Below are 27,976 nucleotides of genomic sequence, written 5' to 3'. Positions count from 1 at the left end.
CTAGTCTAAAGAGTTTCCCGAAACAAAATAATGATTCCAGTGGAGTTTCAAGGTATGGTGCTGAAAATAAAAATGTGCTGTATTGGTAACAGCTAAATTATGTATTTATATTCTCACAGAATCCACAGCTAGGTGAAAGATGGATGGGTTTCAAGTAAACAAAAATAAAAGGCACCAAAACACTTTTCATGCACCTCAAAACAAAATAAGAAATGAAAATTCTGAATTGGCCCGCCTTGCAACCTTTCTGCAAACCATAACATCTACTTTTCACGTGTTTTTAGAGTGACTCTTAGCCTAACGTAATACTAACAAGTATCTAAAATTCTTCTTCACCTCAAACCAAAAACATGAAACGGAAAATCTCAAGTATTATGCCTTGTAAAGTGTCTGTAATTCACATCACTTGGCAAACGTAAAAACAGATGTTTACCAGGAGAATCTAAGCCTTGCATAATCCTGACAAGTGCCTAAAATTCTTCTTCTTCTCCTCTATTTTCAGAATTGGCCTCCTCGGGAGATGCAGTGGAAGAACTCATGGACCTGAGAGATCTCCTCACTGAGATCTGCCAGCATCCGAGAATAAATCAGAGTGAGTTTACCCGAGTTTAGCTTATCTGTGCAAGATGCTCGTGGTTTAATTCCAAGTAATTTTATCTTTACCATTTTTTGTTGATTTAGTGTAAAGTAGCTCTTTCGTATTTCCTTTTTAATTTCACGTAGTTTTTTTTTTTTTCTTTGTGGCATGAGTAAAATGTTTTCTTTGTTTAATTTCAAGCAATTTTATTTATATTCACCATTTTATTTAGTGTACAGTCGTTCTTTCGTATTTTCTTTTAATTTCACGACGTAGTTTCTATTCTTTTGTGGCATGAGTAACATGTTTTATTTCAGTTTTTTGTAATTTAGCTTTTTTTGGTTGCACATATTTATTCGTTTTGTTTTTCTTTTTGTAAAATATTATGTTGCATTTGACTTCATTGCTTGATTCACTCCTTTTTTTATCCTTTTTTTTAGTAGAATTTATTCCGGAATGATTTAATCCAAGTAGCATTTAATGTTCCTCACCAAACCTTTCATTTATTTTCCATTTTCATTTAGTTGTCCCCTTTTTGTCACTTTCTACTCTGAGTTTTCATTATTCATTTACTTCCCACTTTTTTGTCACTTTCTATTCTGAGTTTTCATCTTTCATTTACTTTCCCCTTTTTTTGTCACCTACTTCGAGCTATCTCTCCGTCCCACTTGCCTTTTTTTATTTATTTACGTAGTTTACGTTCCTTACGTTTTGTTATTATTTTTCCTTTTACGTTCGTTCACTGTAGCTTATGGATGGGTGGTGTCCCGTGTCCAACAGCATGGTCAGGAGGGCCAGGAAGGAGATTCTATCCTAAATAACATCAAGGTAATTGTTTACAATTTTCTTCTCTGGAATAGGTCAGATTCCGTCAGGACTTGGTGACTATTTTGTTCATGTTAATATACCAAAACGCTTAGAGGAAATGTTAATTGTTTTAGTATATCATGTTCATTTACACAAGAATATAATGGATATTTAAATTGATTTTGTTAATCATCAATTTAACTCCATATTTCTGTAAAAATTTAATGTAACTTCATATTTCTGTTAAACTTCTCTTTGTCTTCATATTTCTCTTGAACGTCTATTTAACTTGAGTCTAATTCCCGCAGACAATCGAAGTAGCAGAGGGCTGGTGGCGCAGCATCGAGAAGGAATGCGCAGAAACGCTGCGCATAATTGAACACGTGACGACGACTCATTATTGGTCAGTCGTGGACTCCATCTATTTCACCATGACGGCTGTGACCACCATAGGTGAGTCTTAGCAGAGTTTGATTAAGTCTTGCGTCCCTCCACACTTCTAATTCTAGTTTTCCAGTAACTAGCCAACAAAAGAGCAGTGGTTACACGTAATATACGCCTCAGTGTGGTCAGAAAGAGCACCAAACTGAATTCTGCACATTCCATAGGCCTTGGCGTAGCCAGAAAGAGCATCAGATTGTATCTTGCACATTTCACAGGCCTATGCGTGGTCAGAAAAAGCATCAGATTGCACATAACGCATAACATAGGCCTAGGTGTGACCAGAATAGAATGGTCAAAAGAAGAACTGTCACGATAAAGAGCAATGGATTGTACATAATAAAGGCCTATGCTTGGCCAGAAAGAGCATCAGATTGCATATAGAAGATTTCATAGGCCTAGGTCTGGCCAGAACTGAAGAAAGCTCACGATAAAGACCTGATTCTCAGAGCTGAGAAAGAGCACCGGTTGCACTTAACATAGGCATACAATTGGCCAGGAAAAGCATCGGACTGTATCTTGCACATTCCATAGACTTAGGTGTGGCCAGAACTGAAGAGCTGTCACGATTACCTACTAAATCTCACAAACCGAATGTCGTTCCTCTTTCAGGATATGGCCACATCGCTCCTCAGACGAGATACGGCCGTCTGTTCTGCGTCCTCTACTCTCTGGTCGGGGTTCCTCTCACCTGCATCCTGATGGCTAAGTCTTCGGACCTCCTGTCTAACAAGATGCTTCAGCTCTACACAACGGCTAAGGTATTTATAGAGTCAATAGCCTGGGCGGCCATACTGAAACACCCACCACATAGTACTATGACACCACATTCCTTTTTTTTTTTTTGCTCGTCTAATTATTATAAGAATATGCTATTTTATTACAGGTAAATTAATCAATACAATACAATATATTTCGAGATATTATTGTTCTGTTGTCTATTATATCTGGAGTAAAATATTTTGCTTTCTAAGGTGTATATATCTCAAAATATTAGAAAACCGAATATGATTTGGAGTTTTTTTTCCTTATTAAGTAGTCAGTACTCTATACATACAAATAGCTAAATATTTCTTTTAATGTACTCTACAGACAATATTACAAATAACAATGACAAATAACAATAATAACATATGCTATATAAAGACAAATAAATAATAATATATACTCCTTTGTCAAAAAAATGAGTTAATTTATATCGGACAATCAGTAATCTACATAGTACATACAAATAAATCATTCTAAATATTCCTGGTAATAAAAGAAAAGCTAAAATTTTATTATGTTGAACAATCAATAATATATATATATATATATATATATATATATATATATATATATATATATATATATATACATATATTATTAATTGTCCAACATAATCAATATTGTAGCTTTATTTTACCAGGAATATTTAGAATTATTTATTTGTATATACAATATACATTACTGATTGTTCGATATAAATCAACTCATTTTTTGATAAAGGAGTATATATTATTTATTTATATATTATATAGGTATGTTAATATTGTTATTTGCTACTGTTATTTGTAATATTATAATAAACTATATATATATATATATATATATATATATATATATATATGTATATGTATGTATATGTGTGTGTGTGTGTGTGTATGTAATATAAATTCCATATACACACACCCAAAACACACACACACACCACACACACACACACACACACACACACATATATATATATATATATGCATATATATATATATATATATATATATATATATATATAAAAACTACTGCCCTCATGCATCACTTATAGATTTAAAACAAGACATATTAACATAAAAAATAGCTTCCAGGCCTACTTACCGCCAAGCGTTTTCAAAGGCAAGCAAGAAGCAGCATCACTCTGAAGGCTGAATCACATACATCTAATAAACTAGCTTTTGGCTAACACTCTTTATATACTTTCGTATTTCCGGGAGCACTGTTTAACGAACAGTGTAATAACTCGCATTATTAGTAATAAACCACTCACATTATAAAATGACTCGATCATAAACAACAACAACAAGGTTTAGAAATAGTTTTGTAAACACGTTTGGCAAAATAAGATTATTTTTCCCGCCACGTTCGGCGTCTTATAAACATGACAGAAACGGATAGTTGTTCTCAAGGCTTAGAACGACACTGAATGAGACTGTTTATATAATGGCTACTATAAGAAAGTAATTTTGACTTACTTGGAATAAAACTGTTCATAAAAGAAGGATTAAATAAGAAAAACATCTGCCGAATCACATGGTATAGGCCTAGCGTTTGCCTACCCAAGTTTTTTTTTCCCAGTTGTTACCATTCGTGTAGGTTTTTTTTCTTGGCACAATGATTCGATAAGTTATAACACAGAGAAATTATTTATATATGTTAGAATTACCACAGAGAAATTATTTTTATACGTTCGAAGTTACCGTTTGCTTAGAATGCGGTTCAAATGATATACCGTAGCATCTTACCAAACGAGTAATTTAAAGGGCATTAGCCTACTAGCCTAGGCTACCAAACTTCACTTTCATGCTATAAGCAATCTATGAGATATATCGATATATCGGTTGATGAAAAGGTAAATTAAAGCAGAATTTGTTATATATGTAAAAATACCAATATCTTTTTTTACTTTGAACCGAATAACTGAGATTTTTTATGGTTTGTTTACGTAGTCTTAAAATCACCGACATGACCAATCGGAATTTCGTCGAGAAACCACGTTTGGTAAAATGCATTTTACATTAAATGACTAAAGATGTCTTTGCCCGTCTAATACTGAAGAATTGATTGTATAGACAATATCCTACATGCCAACGAATTGTTAATGACTGAGAAAATAAGGTTGATATACTTAAGCACCACAGGAACAAGTTTATGAGGCCTAGATTTAGTCTCTACAAAGCATTTTTTAATAACGAACACGATTTTTTACGTCACATTATGTGACATATTCAAGACTAATGTCTTATTTCAAAATTGAAATCGCCATTGCATTCATGTGACTAATATGCTGAAATATAAGACATAACAAAGAAAGTTACCTATTGCTTGAGAGCTTCAACTGACTGACACTTATTTATGGGTATATTAAAGGTAATATCCTTTGTTTACCCGTCAAATGTTATTCCATTTACTCTTTAAGCATTCCTGTATCCATTTTTCCGCGTTATAAGTTACACAGCGACCCATAACGAAAGTAATTAGCGAGAAAATCACACGAAACACTAAGCACAAAATCAGTACCAACTAATCACTTGCGGTTCCCGAATCCCGAGCAGCGCCGCCCTGGTGGTGGCTGACGAAACTACGTATTCTACAGATAACTTTCTTCGTTATCATAGACCTTTTATGTGCATTTCATTTGTTAGATTAGTCTTACGCTACTATAATAAAGACTAAATATACTTCCTGGCGATGAAATATTTGATTATAGTAATGATAGAGAATTGGTAATACACATACTTGTCCAAATGTTGTAAGCTGCGTTGGGGTAGTACTAATATATATATAGATATACCTCAAGTTATTGTTGACCCTCTTATGGGTATTTCACATAGGTTTGTCTTAAGTTAATATAGAGTTTAGACATAGTTCCTTGCGATGAAATAATAATAATAATAATAATAATAATAATAATAATAATAATAATAATAATAATAATAATAATAATAATAATAATAATAATAATAATAATAATAGGGAATTGGTAATACTTTAGAATTGTTGCCCAAAATTCGTTTTAAACTGTATTGGGGATACGTTGGAACCTGTTCAAACCATTTTATGTCAGATTAATGTTAAAGGATTTTATTAAGCTCCTCTGCACTCACACCAACAGAAATCTAAACAAGAGCGAAATCTTAAGCCATTCTCTCCCCTTTCCAGAAAAAGCACCTACGCAACCACAAGACTCTTCTTTACGGTATCACTTGGATCTACCTCACCGTGGGATTCATCGTGTTCATGTTCATCCCGTCTGTTTTCTTCGTCAAATTAGAAAACTGGACATACGAAGACGCTCTCTATTTCACTTTCATCACGCTTAGTACCATCGGTTTTGGAGACCTGATCGCTGGTAAGTTGAGATGGCACCCAGGCCTATTAAATGAAATCTGATGAGGAAATGTTCGTTTACTGCCACGTTTTGCCGTTAAATTATAGGTTCTGGCGTTAAATCATAAGTTTTGCCGTAAGTCACGAGCTTTTATCGTTAAATCAGTCTAGAAAAGCATAAAATGTACATGAAGTGTGTAAAACTATATTTATGTGGTAAAAAACAGGTACATCCCGTTATGTATAAGCAAATACACAAGTACGCATTTTAGCAAGAATAATAATTTAGTGTATTCATCTGAAACAATCAAGTAATTAATACTTTTAAACCGTAACTTTTTTTTTTACTTAGACCAACTCTGAAGATTCTGGCCTAGTATACAACTAACCTACGGTACCCTTTCAGGTTACAACAACACTTCTGAATGGTACAGCGACGCTTACAAGATGGCCATCGTGGTCTGGATCATGTTAGCTTTGGGATACTGGTTCTTGCTGATGAACTTCCTGCAGAAGGCCCTGAAGAGTAACGTCCCTAGAAAGATTAAGAAGACGCTCCACTTCAAGACGAAGAAAATGGCCAAGCAAGCAGAATTCTTCAGACAGTTGGTTGGTTCGGTAAGCATCGCATTTTGCGTTTAGCCTTCGTTTAATGGGAAAGAACCCCCCCCCTCTCTCTCTCTCTCTCTCTCTCTCTCATTTACTGTTGTCCCTCTTTCAGGCATAAGTGTTTTACTTATGTTTCAGATGATTAGCCACCCTGGACCTCTAAATAATGGATCAATTGTGCCTAATAGATTTATGTAACTTTCTCGTTTGTCTGTGTTTAATTACTGCCATAGGCCTAAGAAATCCATCGTCTCGCATTAATACAAATCCATAAACAAAATCAGTTTTTATCGGAGCAACATTTCACAAATAAAGGGCGCGTGCCAGAATGCTGTAGTTTTTAGTTTTCTGTAAAAGAAAACTATTGTGCCGTCATTGTCTGTCCGTTCGCACTTTATAATGTCCGCACTTTTTCTGAGGCTAAAGGGCAGCAAATTGGTAAGTTGATCGTCCACCCTCCAATCATCAAACATATCAAATTGCAGCCCTCTAGGCTAAGTAGTTTTTATTTTATTTAAGGTTAAAGTTAGGCATAATCGTGCTTCTGGCAACGATATAGGACAGGCCACCACCTGGCCGTGATTAAAGTTTCATGGGCCGCGGCTCATACAGCACTATACCGAGACCACCGAAAGATAGATCTATTTTCGGTGGCCTTGATTATACGATGTACAGAAACGTCCAAGTCTTGAGCGAAGATGAGAATTCAAAAATAAAATAGACCATTTTGATTTTCAAAACTTGACAGTAATGCCCATGAAAAGCAAGATATTGATTTCTTTTTGGCGTTTGAACGGAAGGGAGAAAATACTTAAAATTATTAAAGGAATTAGATGTAAACGAAGTCAGTTCGATACTACTTCAATTGAATAAGACTATAGGGTGAACTTAAACCATTTTTAGCTAGCCTGCCTTTTTGGGCAGAAGAGCCAGTTGCCGGTGTGTCTGCTTTGGGATGTTTCTTTCGATGTTTCAGTTAAATAGTCATCATTATATCGCAGTGCACTCCTAGTGCTACCTGTCTGGGGCCACTAGGCTGAAACATACACGTTTAAGAACATGGTCATTTGATATGTCAAATGAAACTGCTTGTACTACATTATGAAAACGGTAACTTAAAACACGTCCCCTTCCTTTATATCGTATACTAGAAGACTGGTAGTGGCATATATAACTGTCATATGTATTATAAGACCAGCGGTCGTTTATAGACCAATACATTCAACACAGACGAGCATAGGACTACTTTGGCACCTCTGGTTGTAATGCTCAAGAACCTAGACTATATTAAAACATTTAGATAAGTTTGTTGCTTCTTATGGACCTCATCATTGTTTATAAACCAAACATTCAGCACAGACGAGCATAGACTTACTTTGGCACCTCTGGTTGTAATGCTCAAGAAGCTAGACTATATTAAAACATTCAGATAAGTTTGTTACTTCTTATGGACCTCATCAGAACCTGTTGACCATTCCAGGTGCGACGCAGCCAAAGAAAGACGTCAGTTGTGGAGAGCGAAAGAGAAGTCATGGCTCTCATGGCTGAGGTTGCTGGAGCGCTCACAGGAGAAGAAGGTTCCAGAGTTTGTAGGCCTAGGTCACGCAAGCCAAGCGTCAGATTGGATTGCACTCAAGGTGAGTATATAATCTTGGAGATAATTAGAGAGTTATACGGACATATAGATAAATGGATGGACAGATTGATCTTACATCATGCTAAGTCTTTTTTTACATAGTTAATGTGATTAGTGTCTGTATGTCAGACTTAAATACTTGAAATGGTATGGTGATTATGTTTACCAAATGGATTACCTTTATTGTGTTAAAATATAGAATTCTTTATATGTAACTGTAATAGCCACATATGTATTTATGTATGAGCATGTATATCAGAAGCCCAGCTGTGAAGGATGGACAATGTAATTCAGCTCAGTCTATAAATATAAAATCATAATTTCTAGATAACTTATAAAATTTAGAGTCAAACAGTCAGCCTTTTTTTAGGAAAGCAGTTATGAGTTAAGTCATAGCATATTGCTTAGTAATGTTCTAATGTGTCTTAGTGTGTTCTTGACACGCAATTTAAGATATTTTTTCTCCCAACAGCATCAGAAGATTCAGACTGTGAAGTAAACACCACCTTCACCTTGGCTGACCTCCTGGACGTGAACGTGGTCGTCAGGTCAGACGGAGTCCCAACCATAAGGAACTTGGCAGCACAGTCCCCACAGCCTATTGAGGAATACTCCAAGTCCTTGCACGGGATGCTGAAAAAGTCAGCAAGTCAGGGAGACACGGAATCCTCGCAGGTGGAGGCGCCCGAACACAACCAGCAAGAGGAGGTAGTCCTACCCCTTCGTGAGGTCCTCCAGCTGGTGGTTCTAGTTGCTTCTGTAGAGGATCAGGTTTCAGCTGAAGGAACCGAGAGCACTGTGTCCCTACAGGACGAAATCCGTCCGCGTGCTGACACATCTTCCTCAGTCACATCCTGCATTGACACCCGGGAATCTGTCCCCCTTCTGAGGGACATCTTCGCCGGCAGACAGCCCGCCAACAGACTCTTCAGCCCCAACGCGGACACCCTGAAGGTGCAGCAGAAGGAACATCTGATCAACCACGGAGAGGAAAAGGAAACAGAGGAGGTAGTGAACGAGCAGTTTGACGAATACTCTGAGGATGAAGAGGAAGATGAGAGTGACTCAGTGGCGAGTCAGATTGACCTGAGCTGCGCAGACGAGACAAAAGACGTCGAGTCTGGAATCGCATACAAACGGTAGAAGAAGAAACAACGGACTAGAGAGAATTGGAACAACAATGCTCGCCGTGATTCCAGTGGTTTGGCATCTACGGGTTGTTTATTTTTCTTTTCCTTCTGGTATCCATTGAGACTCGAGTTTCTGACTTGTCAATTAGAATCATATTTTTGTATTTTGTTACATGGATGGTTTTTTAATTGATAGTGACTTGGCATTAGCTCTGTATGAAAAATTCAGCTCTAACTTAACGTGGTTAGGCCTAGTTGATTTTCATATTTAGGTAATCGTGTCGAGTTAACCAGAACTTTATTTTTTTTTCTTATTTACACTATTATTGGCTATGAAAATATTCCCAAAACGGTCAAGGAAAGACTATAATTACTAACACGACGAGAAGTCGAAGCCAAGTTTGAGCAAATATGTGATATGGAAGTCTTTCCTTTACCGGAAACTGTTTGCGCACATTCCTCTTTGCGCAAAAAAAAAAAAAAAAAAAAAACTTACACGCACACACACACTTTCCGCGAATTGGCCTTTGATTCGTATCATACTTATAGTCTTCGTGCTGGAAAAGGAAGACCACTAAATTAAGACTCATCTCTGCGTTTTCATTCCGTAGCCATTGATTGTTGGGTTCACTGGCTATAGTGCATACTCGAGAAATGACTTTGGAACGGTTAGATGTGCTGGTATCAATGATTCAACTTCATACCTGCGAGGGTATGATGCATTCGACATGAGAAAAAGCAAAACCAGGACACTAAAAAGTAGCTAGCCCAGTCCTTTCCAGTATCCTTCTGGAATTCTGGAAGAATCCTTGGTAAAATCACTGATTGTTGAGCAACAGTTTCACCCCCAAATTAATGAGGTTTCAGAAGACTTGCAGATTTAATCTGAAATCTGTTGAGGTCAACTTTGCTTTAAGAGATTTGCTGACCGTGTCCTTCGCTAAAAACTACAATCACCTTAGTATACTGGTTATTATTCCATACAGGTCCTGTACGTGAATCACAAAGTTTATCATAAAAACTGTCATATCATCAGGGCACATATCTAATAGATTCATAATCAGGCCTCTAGATACATCATTATGGCAGTGGAACGGTTTGTTGTTCTGACAGTGAATTTACTGAAGGAAAGATAATTTTTCTACAAAAAACTGGTGCTAAAATCACGTTCCCTCGATACCTTTGTTCCTGCGAGAATTCATTTTCATCCAAATCTCATACCTTTCATCGCGCACAAAGAACCTCAAATAACTTTTCCAGTGAAACGATTGAATCGCAAACTTTGACTGTAAACTAACACTTCCAGTTCTAAGAACGATATTTATATATAAAATTTCTCAGAAATTCTTTATTTATCTCAAGATGTATTCGATGTTGTGAACCAGAGTTCCTCTTCAGAACTCTCAAAACAAACGCTCCAGATACAAAAATTCTGGTCACAGGACAGCAATGCTGTCTATACCTTGTATTCCTTGTTAGGTATTGAGGGTGCTAGTCTCATCTAGCATGGCTGGTATTCACTGATAGGTATTGAGAGTGCTAGTCTCATCTAGCATGGCTAGTATTCACTAAGAGGTACTGAGAGTGCTAGTTTCTTCTAGCATGGCTAGTATTCACTGATAGGTACTGAGAGCGCTAGTTTCATCTAGCTAGTATTCATTGATAGGTATTGAGAGTGCTAGTCTTATCTAGCAAGGCTAGTAATCATTGATGTGTATTGAGAGTGCTAGTTTCATCTAGCATGGCTAGTAATCACTGATAGGTATGGAAAGTGCTAGTCTCATCTAGCAAGGCTAGTAATCATTGATAGGTACGGAGAGTGCTGGTCTCATCTGGCAAGGCTAGTAATCACTGATATGTACTGAGAGTGCTAGTTTCATCTAGCATGGCTAGTAATCACTGATAGGTATGGAGAGTGCTAGTCTCATCTAGCAAGGCTAGTAATCAATGATAGGTATTGAAAGTGCTAGATTCATCTAGCACGAGCGCGCAGTTTGAGCTAGGTTAGTAGTGCATAGCAAAAGTAGGAGAGCTTTAATAGACATAGCATTTCATATATCACTGTACAACCAAGCTAGAAATCTACTTTAGGTTCATTTTCGTGCAAAAGTGTTCAGTAGCAATGTAAGAATGGAATGCGATTGAACACAACTTGCATAGTACTATGGAATTAACACTTTGGGCGGTTGCATACGTGTAGTGTTTAGAAGTCAAAAAGTACCAGACGGGTCTGTACTGCGTATCATAGGTGTTTTAGAGAGGGGGTGGAATGGGGGACATTCTCGTTTTTTGCATTAACATACTTTAAAAAGCTCGCTCAGATTTTTCATTGTCTCAAGAGAGGTCACATTTTCCTTAGTCTCTCGAGAGATACTGCTTATACAATGTTTAGACCAGTTCGATGTATATTCTATAGGAAGCTGTTTAGAAACTGTAATGACGAGTTAACTTCCCCGAAAGTCCTCACTTAATAGATAAAATTTATGGCTGTGACTTGAAAATGGAAACTAACGGAGCAGATTAAGGCAAAGAAAAATTAGATTTTGTGCGAATTTTTCGTTTTGACCTAAATCACGAAGGAACCAAAATACCGGAAATTCCCAAAACCGGGTAATGACCCGTTATTCATAAATACGTCTACTGTTTAGGACTTATATCTTGAAGACACTGCTTTAGAGAAAGTTAATGAGGAAGTTACGTGAAAAAACATGTTATTTTTACATCAGTGGCAGCGTTCTTGTTAATCTGCAGTAAACAGTTTTCCTGCTATATCATAATTCCTATAGAATTTAGTTCTCTACGCTTCATAAGTGCTTATATTTCGTAGGGAACTTGTTCATCATTACGTAAACTGTCAGTATTCTCCATATACCTTTACTCTTTCATTACATGTTCCCTTAACTTATCGTTCATTAACGTCAATATAACTTCATTTTCATAATCTAATGAATCCCCTTTCAGCTGTTTAAAATTTACAGCATCAAACTTATCAACTCTTTCCTACCTGTGGCGTGATTCTGTGAAGTGATTTCTACTGTATCTTTGCTATAAAATTCTTCATTAACTCAGTAACCATCTGCTAACCCAAGAAAGCTTTTTGAAATGACTGCTCTCGTCAGTTCAGCAGTCACCTGCTGACTTTATTCCCTGCTGCATTCAGGCTGTGATTATACTGCTTAGGAGCAATTAGTACGATAAGGGCATTCTGATATTTGTTAGGCCTAAGCTCGTATACAGGTTTACTTCCTGGTACAACGAAAATGACAATCCGAGCAGCAATAATTACAAGTGAAGTATTTTCTTTCGCAAGTGCTAAAGCAGCCAACCGGCAATAGTATATATAAATATATAATCTTAGTCCAGATAAAGCTGTAAGACTGTGGAACAGTTTTAAAAGCAGTGTTGTGTTGAAGCTATTTTCTGAGCGCACTGTCCCCTCTGCCATAATTTATCTCACTTATTTCTCAACTGTCTCTTTCTTATCTATTTATTTGTTGTTTTTGTTTTTCACGTTTAATCGTTATTCGTATCTGTCTGTTTGTCTGTCTGTCTGTCTGCCTGCTTAGAAACTTAGGGGTCATTTTGGCTTGTGAATGAGTAAAAATGAATATTTATCAATTCTGCGGCTCCTGTAAATGTATCTGATCTTTTCAATACAGTGAATACTTTTTCAATAATGAATGCAGGCCTTCTTGTGTAATATGACAGCCAAAATGTAGGAAATAAATACTGCCACTATTTACCAAAGTGCCTAAATTTGACCTGATAAATCGATGTCAAAATTTATCGGCCTAGAGATGACTGTTACAAACCGTCTCCCACACCCCACCACCCGCCACGCTCATCTATCGTAGTACGTGAAGTGAACTATCGGTCTATTTACATCAGTATTACTCTGTGATCTTCGTCCCTTAATAAAGTAGCTTAGAGAGGCAAGAATGCGACATGATGACGACGACGACATTCCTTAAAGTCCTTTCCTGTACATGGAAGGAATTGTGGTAGCTCTTGAGAATCCAAATAAGTGTAGAAATATTGACCTAGGTCTATGTTTCTTGTTCGTTGATTTTTCTGTATATTTTTGTTCCTGTTATCAGTCTTCCATTAGTTTTCAACATACGTAAGTGTATAATGTATAACTATGTTTTTCATTGTATCTACGATATCTGTGAATCCACTTGTAGTGTAAATAAATGTAACTTTTAAAGAAAGTAAGTGTAGCAGAAACTGGTGTGACAAGAGACAGCGCTTGGGAGAACGTCACTTGTTTTCCATTCTCAAAACTGTCAATAAAACAGTATTAACAGAAGACACCATTTGTGTTCTATTGTCAAAACTGTTGTTAACAGTTACGGCAAGAAGAGATCATCCTATAAATGAATGAAATAATACGAGAAATATGATTAAGGAGTTTCTGCTGCAGCTTGTCGTAAAACAAACCAATATTTACACTCGTGGTGACATACCCCGCCATTAAAGATGCTAGATGATCATATTCACTATATTTCTTTCAGATTATGTAATCTCTGTATAATTTTTCACGTGTCAAGACAAATATATGTTTTTGTATACGTTATAGACACCGAGAGTCAACTCATACATGTTATTGTGTTGTATACTGGATGTTTAATGAGTCATAAACATACTTTTTTCATGCTATGTATAATGTCTTAGTTCACTCAGAGTTGCCAGTTACTCTGATTTCCATTGTGATTTTATTTTAAATGTATCGCAGTATATACATATTCCAGTCAGTGCTGAAGAGGTTTTATTTACATCGCTTTGTAAACCATTCGAAGAGAAATAAAAGTACAAATAAATGTTATAGTCTTTTATTTATCCTTAATACTAGTTTTTTACGTACAAATGCGAGAGTACCCGGTCTAATGTATCGAGACAGAGCTCTAGACCTATAACATTTACAGATGCAAAAAAACTCATAGAACTTTCAGTGTTTGGATACTATTTAGGATTAAATAAATTATCAGCATGCTAAGATGCAATTTGATAAAGTTTAACCTTCCTTGAAAAACATCATCAAACGAAGAGTTCTCTTGATAACCATTTTTACATATTTTTATTTTTATTTAAGATTCTGTTATACCTATCTGCTATTGTTTTATCGTGGGTGACGTTACAGTGAAGGCAGGAGTCTCTTGATCTTGAGATCTGCTTAAAAGCCTCCACTATCTCAAACATATATAAATTAATAAAGATAAAAGGTATTTTTAAACAATGTCTTTTCGGTACACTCATGAGAAGCAAGCGATTATGCACAAACATATTTACATGGGAAAATATCTTTTAAAAAGAGTTCTTATTTATTTTTTGAGCTGACGTCGTGGTATCGGAGATCAGCTTTCCCAAGCGGAATAAATAGGTCTAAAAAAGCAGGATATTAGAGGGAATGCATTCGCTAATTTCAACTCACATATACAAGAACGTAACATATATTAGGCCGATGCTTCACATTTTCCTCTTTTTTTTTTTAACTAGTAAAGTACCAGGTCCACCTGGCCCAGTTGGTTGTACCTGGATTTTGGTACCAGGCTCAGGATACGAGTACCTGCTGCCATGTATGGGTTGACATCTCTTGAGGTTAAGGCTAGACCTATAAATCAAGAATTGTGACCGAGCTCACGCCAGGATGATGCTATTTTTATATTTATGACGTCAACTCGTTAATAAAAGGAGAAAATACAAGAACTTTAAGCACTAACAATAGCATCCCGTAAGCTTAGTGACTTCAGAATCATTTATAGAAATTACGTCCTAGACGTAAAGTTACTGACGCACTTTCAAACAAAAGATTTGTTCGCAGCGAAGACTTCACTTGAAACCTTCAGAAAGCCTTGGATGTCAAAACGTTTGTTTTGGTAATATCTAAACAGAAGTTTGCCATTCATGCTGACCTCACGTATTAGCTGACATCGGGACTATTTGATTTGATAAGTTACCCAACCCTTATCAAGACTGACCTTTCCCACACAACGTAAAAGGAGGTATAATCTGCGTTGCTTGCATTTTGTGATTTATTATAACTAGCACGCAGTTTCTTTAAGATGAAATGTACATCTATGAAAGTGGTAAATGAGTGTGGTTTAAGCTTAGTGAATACTGTACATGATTTTCAGTATTTATCCTTGTTTTTCATAATAGATATAAGCTTGCAACATGCTATATTATCAATATTAATGTAAGAGTCAACGGCTTCATGAATATCACGCACACTTGTGATAATGTACATGTGGTTATTACAAATGCGCTCTTGACCGATAGGTAATCTATTGCGTAAGTATGAAACAAAATAGTATTATATCGATACATGTAACATTTATCTATTTATCTTAAAGCAACTTCACACCGTTCTGTAATAAAGCGCAGATTTCGTTAGCTTGCGCAAAACTTTATAAGCAATATAAAAAAACATAGTCATGTGGCCATTGTTCAATTGTGTGCAAGCTGCCACAGACGACGCTAGCACTATAATTGTAGGCCTAGTGGTTGTTTTCACTGTAACTTTGAAGCAGTGTCGTACAAAAATAGTTAACGCGAAATAGTGTAAATTTCATATTGAAAAATTTAGTGACATCGAGTGAAAATTATTTAGAATTTTACGCTTGCTAATATTTATCAGTTATTGTTGGAAATAAACCTGTTTCAGTTACCCCATGAGACTTCACAGGCACAGAGAACTGAATTCTTAATTGTCTGTGATTCCTTCATAAATACCACTTTAAAACTTAATTAACGTCTACGAAAAGAAGCTATCAGTTGTGAAAACACTTCAGCATGAAAGCCTCAAGCAGAACTGCGTCAAGTCTTTCATTTCTGCTACTGACATGACAGAAAAATTAAGACTTTTAATGAAAGAATAGCTATCTCGTCTCTCTCATAGTTTACAATTAAGTAGACATATATTAGAAGATTGCACGATTAACAATACTTACAACATGACAAAGGTAAGGATGATATTTTAATTAAGATAGTCTTAACATATTAAACCACAGAAAGCCTCTAGGGCTGAATTTTTCCTTGTGATAACATACTCTCTGTCCCTTCCTTTTCCATTTTTTGTGGAAGAGAAGGTTTAAATGTGCAAAACTAAAAAAAAAAAAAGGATATACTTTCATTAACTTTCATTGGGTAAAACTAATCTAAGAGATATTTTCATTTACTTTCATTGTGCAAAACTAATCTGAGAGGATATACTTTCATTCCCTTTCATTGGGTAAAACTAATGGAAGAGGATATACTTTCATTCACTTTCATTGTGCAAAACTAATCTGAGTTGATATACTTTCATTGGGCAAAACTAGAGATAGAGGATATACTTTCATTCACTTTCATGAAGCAGAACTGATGAAAGAGCATACACTTTCATTCACTTTCATTGCACAAAACTAATCTGAGGAGTATACTTTCATACACCTTCATTGGACAAAACTAATGTAAGAGGATATACTGTCATTCACTTTCATTGGGTAAAACTAATGTAAGAGGATATACTGTCATTCACTTTCATTGGGCAAAACTGATGAAAGCTGTCGTTGAATATAGCTGATCTTGAGCAGCCCGTAATGCAGTAAAATCAAAAGTGGTTATACTATATCCTATTCATGATAGCATTTTTATATCAATAGCAAATTGCTGTTGATTCTTTATTACGTCGATCTGATGCAATATCGGCATTGTCTGACGTCAGCTTGGTGACCACTGTAAATAAGAAACAATGCGTTTCAACCCAGCAAAAACTGTAGCCACTTTTGGCATTTATTTCTTTTGTGAATTTTCTGCTTTAATGTTGGTGTTGTTGTTATCATAACTACAATTTAAGCCTGAACTATCTTTAGTCTCATAACTGAAATCGACTCACTCCCAAACTTTCTTGATTCTTTTGTATATATTAATTTAACGCTCGCAGAAGATTTAAAGCCTTTATAAAGATCTACACTCAAGCAAAAAGGTGTAAAGTCATCAGCCTCAACAACCGCAACATCATCATCTTTCTCCAACATCGTCCCCATCCCCAACATCACTCTCCAACTCACCCCCAACAAGCAGTTAACGCTGCGTAAGCCCGGGTCATCATTACCGTAGAACCCTGACTCTCCAGCTCTCTGAGCCGACCCAGCGATTTATTTCTTTTCTTCCTTTCCCTCATTTCTCCTTTTCAAAATTCCGTTGTTGCGTATATATATACATATATATATACACTCGCGCGCGCACACACACACACACACTTACGCGTACACAGTATCATTATTCACTATAAAGTTATCTAGAGCCAGTGGCTAGTACCATAGTACTGGTGGAATCTCCATCCATCTTGACGTATCCTAAAGTAATGCTGTGAAATGGTCCTCCTGACGCTAATGTGCAAGTGCCCCAGTTTTCTGATTGCATTGTTTGTTTGTGCATGTATGCGTGTGCGAGTTTGTTTCTGTGTACCTATGCTTGAAAACCGATTAGTTTTATTGGGCTCATCATTATTTACTTGTTCCATTCTTTCCCCTTTCATCTGTGCTGTTCTTCTCGCGTGTGGACCTTCTGTTCTGTGGGTGATTGTTTGGGCAATGGTTATTTATCTTTAATATATATATATATATATATATATATATATATATATATATATATATATATATATATATATATATATATATATATATAATATATATATATATATGCGTGTGTGTGTGTGTGTGTAAAATGCGTGCGTAATTCCGTATTGTTAATTAAATGGCGACGCTCTGCTCATTTGACTGTAAGCTGGTAGAAGAATCGTTTTCCTAAAGAAAGATCTATGACAATTAACTCCACAGTAGCTGTTTACTTCTTTTTGGTCATTTCACTGAGAGTATTACCATCACATTTCTGGTTATTTTACTGTTTTTTAACCAAATTTAACTTCCATTTGTTCCTTGAAAACTTATGAACAACCAACGAAAGTTCTCGCTACCAAACATATGGCTGCTTCATTTGTCATTCACCATTGGGTAGTGTCTTCTTTGCCTTTTACCATAAACTGATCATTTATTAGAAATAGTCTACTACAATCTACTACTCGTAGAAATGGTCTACTACAATCTGCTACCCGTAGTATAAGTCATGAATGTCAAGCACCCCTAATTATGGCAATATTTTTCAGTTTTCCGACTGCGTCAAGATAACGGGGTTCCTGTGTGTGAGTCTACTGTTCCTAGTGAACGTCTCTTACGTGTCTCTGAACCCTAAATCTACAATTTGGTTCACGCCCATCATATCCTTCAGTAAGTTGCTGCTTCTGTTGCTAAGTAGCTTGGGTTAGATTCTATTTCCGTAGGCCCAAACGAAAATAGGCCTGTAACTGTGATAAAATTGTGCGGTATATAGGCCTACCTAATCAACGTAAGATTTGGCCACCATATGGGGCCATGCGTTACCCTCAGGTAAAAGTTTTGTTTAATGTTATTTAGAAAAACAAAGTTTTAAGAGTGTTAATTTATGAAATAACTTGATAAAGCTACACTTGGAGTCTCAAGATATTAACCAAATTTATGTGATGATAAGTTTGGAGAAAGTACAACACTGAATTCTTATGGCTCCTTATGCAAACGCTTTCAAAGTCTTGCTTGCTTCTGCATTTTCTCCTCATTATCACCATAAAAACGACAAAATAGAGTAAACAGAGTACTCTCTCTCTCTCTCTCTCTCTCTCTCTCTCTCTCTCTCTCTCTCTCTCTCTCTCTCTTTATGCAAACACTTTGAGTCTTACATGTTTCTGTATTTTCTTTTCACTAAGACGACGAAATAGAGTACTCTCTCTCTCTCTCTCTCTCTCTCTCTCTCTCTCTCTCACACACACACACACAAACACACAACCGATCACCAAGATTATTCTGTGATTTCTTGCTCCATTGGTTGTTGCATCACCATGTCAATTCCGTTGTCCTCTCTTCTGGGTTGTAAACATCGAGATCGAACACTTCATGAATGTCGTAGTTCTTTTTAGTTTTTTGTTTTTATTCCTTAGTCTCTCTCTCCATTTTTATCTCTCTCCTTCTCACAATTTGTCAGTGAGCTTTATTGCATTTTGATGAAATACTAGGGTAAGCAGAGGTTTTATGTTTTCTGAATAAGTATCAACTTTGAACCAACAAACGTTAGTACTAAAGTCAGTAATCTCAGTCAGAATTCGCTTGATTAGATAACGATAGTTTGAGAATAACTTAAGAAGACCGCGATGATTATCTTCTACTTTCCCTTCTACAGGTTTTATGGTGATGCTGTGTCCCAGATATTCGCGTGACCCCAGAGACTACGACAGACCGCAACACGAAGAAATAACTCGATACGGAACGATCTCCAAGAACGATCGACCGCCATCTTACTCTTCCATCGCCGTCGAAGCCGAGGTCATCGACAAGTTCCCTCATCCGGACGAGAGATCCGGAGAGGTCGTATCAAAGGAGGAAGATCAGGATGTGTCTCAAGATGGGTTGCCAACATTCGAGGAAGCCATGTTGAAAGAAGTGGTTTGAAAATCGATTAATAAATTAAAGGAATAGAGAGCATGTATGGTAAAAGAACGCTGAAGAAGCTATATTGAAAGAATTAGCTTGAAAATTAGTAAACAATAAACTGGAATAGAAAATATTTATGGTAAAATAAAATGGAAAAGGGTTATAGTTCTATCATCTGACCACAATACACAGCCACTTCCATACACCAGGATTCTCATACGTTTGAAAAGGGAAGAAGATTCAAGTAACAAAACTGCATATACATTCAATAACATCACATAGATCTGAATGTATATAAATAATAACGCTATATGCCATGAATTTTGGCCCCAAATTCTGCCGTTTCTCTCATCAGTACCTGTCCCATCATCTGAAAGCTAGACCTATATCCTTCCTCAATGGATTTATTGACGTCAGTGACATTTGCTTAACCTTTTCTTATGCTGGGGACCACAACCAGTCTGGTTTTCACAATTGTTCTCAGACCTGCCTACTGACTGATGCTTTTGTGACATTTTTTATTTCCAGGCTAAGGTTTTACAGCGAGCGTTGATATATATTAAAATTAATGGAAACAGTTACATCGAATATTGAAAATGAAGTAGGAAACTTCTTAAACGTCGCCTGTAACAGGTGATGTATTTTCTGTCTGCAAAAAGCTGTCAAATCAGATTTAAATAAAGTTGGTCATTTCCTTAGATATGCGAGAATTTTTGCAAGGAACCACTAAGAAATACATGCAGTGAAAGTATTAAGTAAATCAAATTGAAATATGAAACACTAAACCAATTGTCATTTATTGAAAATGGCTCAAAAACTTTGAGATTTGATAATTTTTCCTGTCACAAAGCTGCTATGAAATTGCATTAAATAAAGTAAAATAAAAACCGGTGTTTTCTTAAACATAAAAGATTTACATTGGAAAACTCTATGTATTAAAGAATTCTGCAAAACTTGGTCATTTATTTGAAAGCTGAAAACACTCCTGCTTTGCATATTACTTCTTTGTAAAATCTTACCTCGAATGACCTATCCAGAACAATATTAATTCTGCCACGGCATTCAAACGCAAGGCTATGATATATAGAAAATAAGAAAATATTAACATATTTTGGAATAAAATTATTTCCATGAGAAAAGTTATCATTGCCACCAAGGCAGCAGTCGTTTTAAACTGAGTGACCTGACATTTAGTGACAGTTGTCGACCCTGAGGGAAAGAGTCTGCCCTAGGGGGTTGGGGCGGGAGATATTCCCATGAAGGGATTTGCCAAGGGGACCCCTACTAGGTAATCCTCTGTCCTGGTATTATTGAGAGAGAGAGAGAGAGAGAGAGAGAGAGAGAGAGAGAGAGAGAGAGAGAGAGAGTTTGCATAATTGGGTTTGCATAATTGGGTCAACTTAGTATTACTTGCATTGTCTCTATACGTAATGCAACATGTTAAGGACGAACGAACAAATGCAAGCTAAAATGCACAAAGCTAAAATGCACACAGCTAATATACACTTAATCATACAAATACATTTAACAAACGAAAGAATTCACTCTAGCCTGCAAGCAAAAAATCTATGAAATCAATATTGACATGTTAAAATATGCCATTTTGAATAAGAATCGCCCCCCTTTGTTTACAAAATCGCCTCTCTCAAATACACAAAGCTAAAATACACTTAATCGTAAAGTGAATCAGAGAGCCTATTTAAGAAACACAACATCTATTCTGACCCTAAAAGCGAAAAATGATATATCCAACCAATAATATCACGTTAAAATATGCCATTTTGAATGGGAATAATCCCTTTTGTTTACAAAATCTCCTACATCGTCGTTCACTTGACCGGCCGAACGGGGGATTGTGGGTAACGGGAGATCGTCAACTTTGTTTACATTTGGCCCGTAACCTAGTTGTGTATCAGTTTCCTCGTGAAATTCGTCCAAAAACAACGTTATTTAGATGGTAATGTGCTTTTTATGCAGGAATTTAGGTTGAGATATGACGCAGGCGTTATTTAATAGAGTAAAATAAGGTTTAGTCGTCATAAATGAGGGAGAAATGACGGGAAATATTGGGTCGTTTTACTTTGTCGCAACTTTCCCATAAGCACTAATGCAATACCTGACCGAGGCCAATTCGTACTTTCTTTATATTTTCCTCCTGCATATTTAAGTCCCAGTAGTCATATTTTTTTCTGGAGATTCGTGTGTGTTACTCTTTAGATTCTTTATATGTACATATAAACATCTCCAGATCACTTTTTGTAGGATATTCTTAAGGTACGGTAAGTCTATTGTAGCCTAATTTATTGAATATCAAGACCTGGTGGGACCTACCCCAGGCTGACTTATTTTGCCTGAAAAATCAGGCTAGTCTAAGTTATTTAGGGTCAGAGATGGCGTTAGTGACCTTTTTAGATGGCTTGGGAACAAGATTTTAACTTTTCTTAAGAGTAGAGTGGGCCTAGCCTAACCTAGGCTGAACTATGAAACATAGCATACTGTAGGCTAATGTAGGCTGGGAAATCCTACAAGACTGGAGCAGGGCCCACCCACTTAACCTGACCTAGAATGCTGTAGGTTATACAGTAAATTACAGCGATGCATCCTGAACATGACTTAGGACCCAGGTCTTACCAGACAGAGAGACCCCATTGTGTGCAAAAAAAAAAAAAATATAGGCACATTTGTTCCTGTTGTGTCCCAATTCTGGAAACTGAAATCAGTTAACCAAACTGCGTATTTTATGGAGGAGAGGCATGCACAAGAGATTAATGTACATTTGCCATTGGGAATTCTCATATATAATGCAGCCATATGGGGTGGAGTCAAATAACATTTAGAAACTTGACCAGAACTTGGTGAGCTTTTGTTTGCTAAATAGTTCCCTGACTAACGGGGAACAGAAAACAAACCAATTTGCACCAGTGTTTGTGTATAGTGCATGCCCTACAAGTGGCTTGTACTTGGCAATCGTTGTCTGATACAGAATTTATGCTTTGGGTTTGAATTAAAGTACAGTATCATAAATATCTTGTCAGTTTGAACACCCTTTGTATACTACTCCAACAGGAAATGAATAATTACTGAGATATTTAGGCAATATCATGCAAAAATTTCAAATTAATGAATGATTTGTGTTACTAGCCTATAAGCCTAGCCTTTAATTGTATATTAGTGATTATTAGTTGTAGGTGATATTTGGTCTGATATGATAGTTTGTAAGCAGGCTGTCTGTACTGTTATGGTACACATATGAGAGCAACAGAAGATTTCATTCCTTTACCAAAGACATTTAGACTTGGTTTAATTTTCTGTGTCAGGCATTATAGTATATTGTATATAGATACTGTTAGAGATTTCTGAGCTAATGTATTCTAATGTGCAAACATTGATTATACACTACTAGTTTTTATTTGTGTCTGTCATGAATATATATTATTCTTGAGATCTATAATGTTTGTCCACTTGATACAGGTATGAGCAGTATGGATGAATCGGAGCCACAGAGTTCTAATCAAGAATGGGATGAACCCATGTCACCACCACCTCATGATCCAGGCTCAAATGATGGCCCAGCAAGCCCTGATCCTATGAGCCCTGACAATGATGGGTTTGATGATCATTCTAGAGGTTATGATGACTGTATGAGCGCCAATAATCCAAGAACACCAGATGATCCTATGAGTCCAGATGATTTTGGTGGTGAAGAGCCAATGAGTCCAGATAATAATTCAAGAAATTACAATAATCAGCCTGGAACACCTGATTATCCCATGAGTCCAGAAAATGGTGTTTGTTCAGAAGGGTCCACACGATCTGAAGAACCTGGACAACTCAGAGGGCCTTCCACACCAGAAGGTCCAGCCAGCCCTGTCAACCCTAGATCACCTGATGATTTTGCTAATTTTGATGGCCCAAGATCCCCAGATGACATTGGCAGCCAAGATGGTCCCAGGTCACCTGACTACCCTTCGAGTGCAGGCGGTCCAAGGTCTCCAAGCTACGTAGCCAGTGTTGATGGCCCAAGATCACCCGATGCAATCACAAGTCCTGATGGTCCAAGGTCGCTAGATGACTTTGAAAGTCAAGACGGCCCAAGATCGCCACCATATGGGCCTGCAAGCCCTGATGGTCCTCAGTCACCAGATGAACTTGGTGGTTTTGATGGGCCAAGGCCATATAGTTATCCTGATGGCCCATTGTCTCCAGAAAATGCAGTAAGTCGTGAACCGCCGAGGTCACCCGATGACTTTGGTAGTGTTGGTGGCCCAAGATCACCTGAAGACCCTGTTAGTCTGCAAGACTCTGCGAGTATTGATGGTTCTAGAACTCTTGATGGTCAGAGCAGTTTAGGTGGCCCAAGGACCCCAGAGTATCCAGCCAGTCCTGTTGATTCTTTGACACCAGAGGGAGTTATAAATTCTAGAGAGCCTCCAGTGCTGGAAGATCCTAGTAATAGGAGAGGTCCTATGACTCCTGATGACCCTGCAAGTTCAACAGGCTTCACTGAATCCCAAAGTATGAGGAGCCCTGCACCCTCAAACCCTAGATCTCCAGCAGGGTCTGGGGAACAGATTAAGAATGATCAAGATGATCGTTTGTCTGAAATATCAGAAGGCGATTCTGCAGTAAGTTCACCAGTTTTAGTAATAATAGTATATTGGAGTGACTTACATTCTCAATTTATTGTAAATCCATTATATAATGTTGGTTCTTTTTGTTATAGTAATCACGCTTATCTTCATATAATCTGTGTTTCTGGTAATCGCTTCAGAACAATACTGTAATATGCTAATATACTTTTGATAGTTGAATGGTGAGCTGGGTAATGAAGATGAGCAAAAGGATGAACAGGAAGCAGAGGGAGCTACCAAATCCAAGCGACGGAGTGATGAAAGCCTTGGTTTGAGGGATGAACTAGACTTTGAGGCTGAAAGAGAGAGTGGGGAAGAGGATGGAGAAGAGGGAGAAGAAGGTATAAATAATATAATAAATATTTTTTTTATGCATTTGTAGCATCATGCTGGTGATGTTTTATCAGAAAGATTCACTTACAGTTTTAATTCCATTCCCAGGTGTAATTGCGTATTCCAATATTTTGATATATTTTGTTTCCTTGTATAAAAATTTTTGTAATCTAAATTGCTTGAATATTTGAGGCAAACTGATAGTTATTTGGGTCATCTCCAAATGCACATTAAGATATTTCATATTAATGGATTATAATCTGAAGTCTTTAAACCTATTTCCAAATAACAGGTGAAGAAGGAGAGGCTCCCAAAAAGAAACGTGAAATAGAAAATAGGGAGGAAGGAGAACTGAGCGATGAAGAGGATGATGACTCATTGTTGAGGCAGGAACCGAAAACAGTTTGTAGGTAAGGTCTCTACAGCTTATTTTACATTAGGTTTTGTGTATTATTGTTAAGTTTGTTGCAGTCTTTCTTGTGCTATGTGAGCTTAAGGGAGAAATTTTAAGTCGATTTTGAATCTTGTATAAACTGGGCAAATTATATTATTAAATATCCTTTAGGATCACTTGCCATTAAGAGAGTTTGATATTTTGTTGTGTCAAGTAACTAATGAAACTTAATTTTAGCTCATTTATGTATTACAGTGCATAAAATCCAGAGGGTATGGAAGTCTTGTATACTATAATTTTTCTGAATAAAATATACCACTCTACAGTATTTTTCTTTAGATAAAAGATTTTCTAATTTGTTCATTAAAACTTGATTTTATCTTTTGTGTAACCAAATTCACATTCAGATTTTTGCATCATGCTGTTTCTGGGGTCTTTAACTGTTTACTGAATGTGCTCTTTGTTGCAGATTTTTCAACAAGGGTCAGTGCACATGGGGAACAAATTGTCGCTTCTTACATCCAGGTGTATCTGACAAAGGCAATTATAATATGTTTGCACCTTCCAAACCCCAGGCTAATACAGACAAGGAAGAGGAAACAACTGAGAGAGAAAGGGTATGTTTGCTTTTTTATCTGAATTTGACAAGACTATAAAATCAAGCATTTGGATCATCAGTCAGAATAGAATAATTGGGATTATGGTGACATCAGTTACTGTCATCCGAACCTCAAAACCTTGAAAACAAGTGTTAACGGAATTGCTTCATCAATTCTGTAATTTTCTTAGTGTTTTTTTTTTTTTCCCCCTTAAGATTCCTGTGACAAACAATAAGAAGTTTTTTCATTTCAGCCCAGAGAAGTTAGACGGTTTATCCCTGAGCCTTCACCATTTGAGTCCGCATGGGAACGAGGACTTCGTTATGCTAAGGAGGTAAAAATCCTTCAAAGGTCAAATAGAATTGTATGTATTATTTTAAACTTTCCGTAGGGTTTCCCCTAAGGGGATGTAGTGCCATCAGTGCACCTCATGCGGTGCAGTGTAGGCATTACTTAAGTTTCTTTGCAGCCCTTCGCCCCCTAGCTGCAACCGCTTTCATTGCTTTTACTGTACCTCCATTCATATTTTTCTTCCATCATACTCTTCACTCTCTCCTAATAACAATTGTTTCATAGTGCAACTGCAAGGTTTTCCTCATATTACACCTTTCAAAGCTTACACTTTCCAAACCTTTCTGCTCTCAATGTTTGTTTCAGTGCTGAATTACCTCATAGGTCTCAGTGGTTGGCCTTTGGCCTAAGTTCTATATTCCATAGGATTGAGTAAAATTTTGCAATTGTACTTCACATTTAATCATTGCAGTGGATATATTTAGCCTTTAATTATTGTGCAATCATTACTAAATATTCTTTACATGCAGATGATGAAGCGAGCAAATAAAAGAAAAGAAACTGATGCAGACTTTGAAGAGAAACGTTTCAACCTAAGCTTGGGTCAGGCAGAGTTAGATAGAGAAAATGATTATTATACTCGGCCAGCCTCACCTGTGTATAAACAGCCAGACGAAATAACCGATCAGTACCTGGATCCTTATGAAAAGCAAGCTATCAGACATTTTCGTGGCGGTATGTATATTTAATGTTTTACTGATGCAACAGTTGGTAGAAAAAGCTGGGTCATTATTGAATAAAACTTCTTTAATCACTTGTTGGGTCTGAAAGATTTAGTCTTGAATGTGACTCAATAATCAAACAGTTTTTAGTCACTTACCTGCATAGAAATAATAATGGAATAGAAGGACAAAGGTTTAATTATCTCAATGCTATGCTATCTTGTTTTCAAATATAAAATATACAACCCTCTGAAACATATGATATGATAGGCCTAGTCTCCCTAACAACTTGAGTCATACGTCTGCTACCAGTTGCTTGGAATAGTGTGCAGAAGTTCAAGGACATAGTTTGATGTATAAGACCCCTGTAGGTAAAAACAAATTTGCACCACACAGGTAATATTGAATAATTCCTAACATATTTCAATGCTCTCTTGAGTGATAATTGGCGTGCTAGATGAAAATGAATGATGGTTATTTACAATTATTGTGGAACTGTGTAAGCTATGTTCAATGTATTAATAAAGATCTCAATTTTCAGGTCATTTTGAAAACTTTGAGGTTCGTTATCACGTCGACCCAAGGTACAGCATTAGGGAAGGAGGTCATGACAGGTCTCGGAGGGAGAAATACGAACGTGAAGTATCTGAGAGAACTAGCAGACGATCAAGGCATGCACCTCCTGGTGAAGAAAAGTAATAATGTAGAAAGTTGACTTTGTTATTAGTTTTATCCATCATGTATGTACAAGCTCTCTTAAATTATTGGTCATGTATTTTTTGTACTGAAGTTAATTATGTCGGAAGAAAGAGAAGGAATATATTCTGTCATTTTTACCACTGTAACAGGGAATAATTAGTTGTATGGTTCTTAGGAAAGAAATGTGTCCTGGGAATTTTTTATGTATGCTAACCATCACTCAGACAAAGTATATTTTGTAACTTATTTTCTTCATCATGACCATCATCATCCATACCCTTTTTATGTTATGTTTGCTCTCCACTGGGCCTTGAGCATGTATTCCTACTCTGTCCAATCATTATACAGTACAATACTTGGGTAGTTTTTCATAATATGGAGGGCTTGGAGTACTCATTGGGAGAGCTAGTATCTGCATGGTGTACAGTTTGCTATGCACACCATATGTTACTAATGCATAAACTATAATTCTAAGCTTATCAAAGGTACTACAGACACCACCCTACTTACAAACATTCAACT

At 36.6% G+C, this 27,976-nt stretch overlaps 3 protein-coding genes and 1 long non-coding RNA gene across 30 annotated transcripts in view; 3 read left to right on the top strand and 1 right to left on the bottom strand.

Annotated features, from left to right (window-relative positions):
* The window catches only part of LOC136832684 (uncharacterized), a 326,849-nt gene extending 321,822 nt beyond the window's left edge, over positions 1-5,027 (bottom strand). The window contains exon 1 of one of the 2 annotated variants that reach the window (XR_010851287.1): positions 4,897-5,027. This is a non-coding gene — a long non-coding RNA (uncharacterized lncRNA). Of the gene's footprint in view, positions 1-3,679; positions 4,754-4,896 lie in introns of those variants that run through there. The other variant, XR_010851286.1, reaches the window with a different exon arrangement.
* The window catches only part of LOC136832682 (uncharacterized), a 192,003-nt gene extending 177,897 nt beyond the window's left edge, over positions 1-14,106 (top strand). For all 3 annotated transcript variants that reach the window (XM_067094069.1, XM_067094068.1, XM_067094067.1), the window contains exons 3-10: positions 503-592; positions 1,326-1,405; positions 1,693-1,837; positions 2,438-2,586; positions 5,741-5,930; positions 6,315-6,526; positions 7,998-8,154; positions 8,626-14,106. In XM_067094069.1, the coding sequence (XP_066950170.1) occupies positions 503-592; positions 1,326-1,405; positions 1,693-1,837; positions 2,438-2,586; positions 5,741-5,930; positions 6,315-6,526; positions 7,998-8,154; positions 8,626-9,296 (1,694 nt within the window). In that variant the 3' untranslated portion in view covers positions 9,297-14,106. The remainder of the gene's footprint in view (positions 1-502; positions 593-1,325; positions 1,406-1,692; positions 1,838-2,437; positions 2,587-5,740; positions 5,931-6,314; positions 6,527-7,997; positions 8,155-8,625) is intronic.
* A 1,619-nt stretch (positions 14,107-15,725) lies between these two features.
* Positions 15,726-20,672, top strand: LOC136832683 (uncharacterized). Its single transcript, XM_067094071.1, has 3 exons — positions 15,726-16,245; positions 18,432-18,552; positions 19,535-20,672. The coding sequence occupies exons 1-3, from the start codon at positions 16,237-16,239 to the stop codon at positions 19,801-19,803; spliced, it is 399 nt and encodes a 132-aa protein (XP_066950172.1). The 5' UTR covers positions 15,726-16,236; the 3' UTR covers positions 19,804-20,672.
* A 940-nt stretch (positions 20,673-21,612) lies between these two features.
* Positions 21,613-27,976, top strand: part of LOC136832677 (zinc finger CCCH domain-containing protein 18-like) — a 30,201-nt gene continuing 23,837 nt past the window's right edge. For 9 of the 24 annotated variants that reach the window (XM_067094037.1, XM_067094059.1, XM_067094051.1 and 6 more), the window contains exons 1-8: positions 21,626-21,742; positions 23,257-24,410; positions 24,592-24,757; positions 25,042-25,159; positions 25,613-25,760; positions 25,996-26,106; positions 26,564-26,768; positions 27,297-27,450. In XM_067094037.1, the coding sequence (XP_066950138.1) occupies positions 23,259-24,410; positions 24,592-24,757; positions 25,042-25,159; positions 25,613-25,760; positions 25,996-26,106; positions 26,564-26,768; positions 27,297-27,450 (2,054 nt within the window). In that variant the 5' untranslated portion in view covers positions 21,626-21,742; positions 23,257-23,258. Of the gene's footprint in view, positions 21,743-23,256; positions 24,411-24,591; positions 24,758-25,041; positions 25,160-25,612; positions 25,761-25,995; positions 26,107-26,563; positions 26,769-27,296; positions 27,451-27,976 lie in introns of all 24 variants that reach the window. The other 15 variants (XM_067094061.1, XM_067094049.1, XM_067094058.1 and 12 more) reach the window with 5 other exon arrangements.

This window comes from Macrobrachium rosenbergii, chromosome 50, assembly GCF_040412425.1.
Source record: "Macrobrachium rosenbergii isolate ZJJX-2024 chromosome 50, ASM4041242v1, whole genome shotgun sequence".
Lineage (NCBI taxonomy): Eukaryota > Metazoa > Arthropoda > Malacostraca > Decapoda > Palaemonidae > Macrobrachium > Macrobrachium rosenbergii.
Note: the sequence above shows the minus strand (reverse complement) of the source record. Positions and strands in the feature narration are given on the sequence as shown.

Coding starts and splice junctions, on each gene's coding strand:
- LOC136832683 (XM_067094071.1), top strand. Junction 18,553..19,534: donor CACGCCCATCATATCCTTCA/GTAAGTTGCTGC, acceptor TCCCTTCTACAG/GTTTTATGGTGATGCTGTGT.